At 54.0% G+C, this 2,677-nt stretch overlaps 1 protein-coding gene across 4 annotated transcripts in view; it reads left to right on the plus strand.

Annotated features, from left to right (window-relative positions):
- Nucleotides 1–2,677, plus strand: part of NECTIN2 (nectin cell adhesion molecule 2) — a 40,402-nt gene that overhangs the window by 22,430 nt on the left and 15,295 nt on the right. For all 4 annotated transcript variants that reach the window (XM_017502423.2, XM_017502425.2, XM_017502424.2 and 1 more), the window contains exons 3-4: nucleotides 470–766; nucleotides 2,336–2,453. In XM_017502423.2, coding sequence (XP_017357912.1) covers nucleotides 470–766; nucleotides 2,336–2,453 — 415 coding nt within the window. The remainder of the gene's footprint in view (nucleotides 1–469; nucleotides 767–2,335; nucleotides 2,454–2,677) is intronic.

The raw sequence follows: 2,677 nt of genomic DNA on the forward strand, positions 1-2,677 counted from the left end.
AAAAAAAAAAAAAAAAAAAAGCCGGGTGTCTTGGTACATGCCTGTGGTCCTAGCTACTCTGGAGACGAAGGCCAAGGCAGGAGGATCACTTGAGCCTAAGAGGTGGAGGCTGCAGCAAGCTAGGATCACAACACTGCACTGGAGATCAGGTGACTGAGTGGGTCCTTGTCTCCAAAAAATAAATAAAATTGGCAACACTTGGATAGGGTACTGCAGGCTGCACACTACCCTAACATTTACATATCAATGTATTTAAGTCACACAGCAAGTACTTTTATTATCACTATTTTACAAAATAAGAAGCTGCTACAGAGTTGCAAAATCACTTTTCCCAAGCCAGGCGCTGATGAGCAGCAGAGCTGAGATTGGAATCCCAGAGGTCCGGGCCTAACTGCCCTGCTCCTCTGCTGAGGTGTTTGTTGAATGACCTCAGGCAAGGAGTGACGCACCCCTCTTTTCCTATTCCCAGCCACGCCCCAGAACCACGCTGAAGCCCAGGAGGTCACACTGAGCCCGGACCCTGCACCAGTGGCCCGCTGCATCTCCAAAGAGGGCCGCCCACCTGCCCAGATCTCCTGGCTCTCCTCCCTGGATGGGGAAGCCAAAGAGACCCAGGTGCCAGGGACCCTGGCTGGCACTGTCACCATCACCAGCCGCTTCATCTTGGTGCCCTTGGGCCGAGCAGATGGCGTCACTGTCACCTGCAAAGTGGAGCATGAGAGCTTGGAGGAGCCAGCCCTGTTACCTGTGACCCTCTCTGTACGCTGTGAGTGGATCGGGGGTGACCCCTCCCTCATCAATACTGTCTACACTGGCTTCTCTAGAGCAGTGTCTACATTGTCTCTTAATGTTGTCTTCGTGCATTCTCTGAAGCCAAATTCTGTACTACACTGGCTCCCATGGGCAGATCTATTTACTTCCCCTTCATTATCTACACGGGCTTTACTGGGTTCCTGCCATGCCACTTGCGGTCCGTGGTAAGCTGGGATGGGTTTGCCAGAGTCAGTTGGATTCATTTCTTTCCAATTCCACTTCTAGCAAAGTCTTCTCAGTAGCTTGAAATCAGCCTTGGGGATATTTACACCAAAGAAATTGGGAAACCCTAGAAATGGGGGCTTCTTTGGTTCCCTAGAAAGTCGATTTACCAGGAAAACCTGCCCCGACAGTGTCTTTTCTGGTTCCCATGGACCCCGGGTGACGCTGCCTCTCACCTGTTCAGATCAATCCCGCTGGGCCAGGTCTACACATCTACACTGCCCAACCTAACTACACATCTACACTTCCCAACCTAACTACACGTATACACTGCCCAACCTAACTGCACGTCTACACTGCCCAACCTAACATCGTCTCCAGGCCTTCCCACGATTCTGCCTTGACTTCCCTAGGCACTGTCTATACTGAGCTTCCCGGAGTCTCTATACGGACCCCTGATATTTACATCGGCCTCCCTGGGCCCTGTTGATCTTGACCCCTCCCACTGGGTTTTTTGCTAGCTCTTCCAGAAACTGCCTACACAGAGGCCCCATTATATCACCCACAGAGGCCACCCTGGCCTCGTCACACAGAATCCCTCAAATACCGGCTTAACCACCTCTTCCACCACTGTCCAAAATGACCACATACCCCACCTCACTGTTGCGTACACTAGCTCCCCAGGCAGTGCCTCTGCTCACATGGATTCCCTAAGCCAAGTCTACACCAGCTCCCTCAGGCAACACGCATCACTTGCAACCACATGAGCTCCCCTGAGCCTCGTCTGTGCCAGTTTCCTCCCAGGACCTGCACTGGTTGCCCAAACCCTATTTGGACATTCTCTATCCATGTCAAAAACACACAGGCCGGGCGCAGTGGCTCATGCCTGTAATCCCAGCACTTTGGGAGGCCGAGGCAGGCGGATTACGAGGTCAGGAGTTCGAGACCAGTCTGAACAACATAGTGAACCCCGTCTCTACTAAAAATACATAAAATTAGCCAGGTGTGGTGGTGTGTGCCTATAATCCCATCTATTCTGGAGGCTGAGGCAGGAGAATCGCATGAACCCCGGAGGCGGAGGTTGCAGTAAGCCGAGATCATGCCACTGCACTCCAACCCGGGCGACAGTGCAAGACGGTGTCTCAAAAAACAACAACAACAAACTCCCACAAATTATTCACAGTGGTTTCCCTGAACAGTGTCTACACTGACATCAGCATACACAGCCTGGACAGATTTGCCCCAGACGGTTTCAACGGCTGTACCTCCTGCCACACGCCCCGTTGCTTGTCCATCTGCTAACCTGCCCACCCGCTCTGGGATTCTCCTCCTTGCTGAGCCAATCCCCCCATTTCCCCAGACCCTCCGGAAGTGTCCATCTCTGGCTATGATGACAACTGGTACCTCGGCCGCACTGATGCCACCCTGAGCTGCGATGTCCGCAGCAACCCAGAGCCCACGGGCTATGACTGGAGCACGTGAGTCAAGTGGTCTTGGACCCTTGAGGCGGAGGGAGAGGGGCTGGGGCCCTGGACTCCTGGGTCTGAGGGAGGAGGGCCTGGGGGTCTGGACTTCTAAGGCTGAGGGAGGAGGGCCTGCAGGCTTGGATTCCTGGGTCTGAGGGAGGAGGGGTTGGGGGTCTGGACCCCTGGGTCTGAGGGAGGAGGGGCTGGAGGTTTGGATTCCTGGGTCTGAGGGAGGG

Source organism: Cebus imitator, unplaced genomic scaffold (genome assembly GCF_001604975.1).
Source record: "Cebus imitator isolate Cc_AM_T3 unplaced genomic scaffold, Cebus_imitator-1.0 Scaffold296, whole genome shotgun sequence".
In the NCBI taxonomy this organism is placed as follows: domain Eukaryota; kingdom Metazoa; phylum Chordata; class Mammalia; order Primates; family Cebidae; genus Cebus; species Cebus imitator.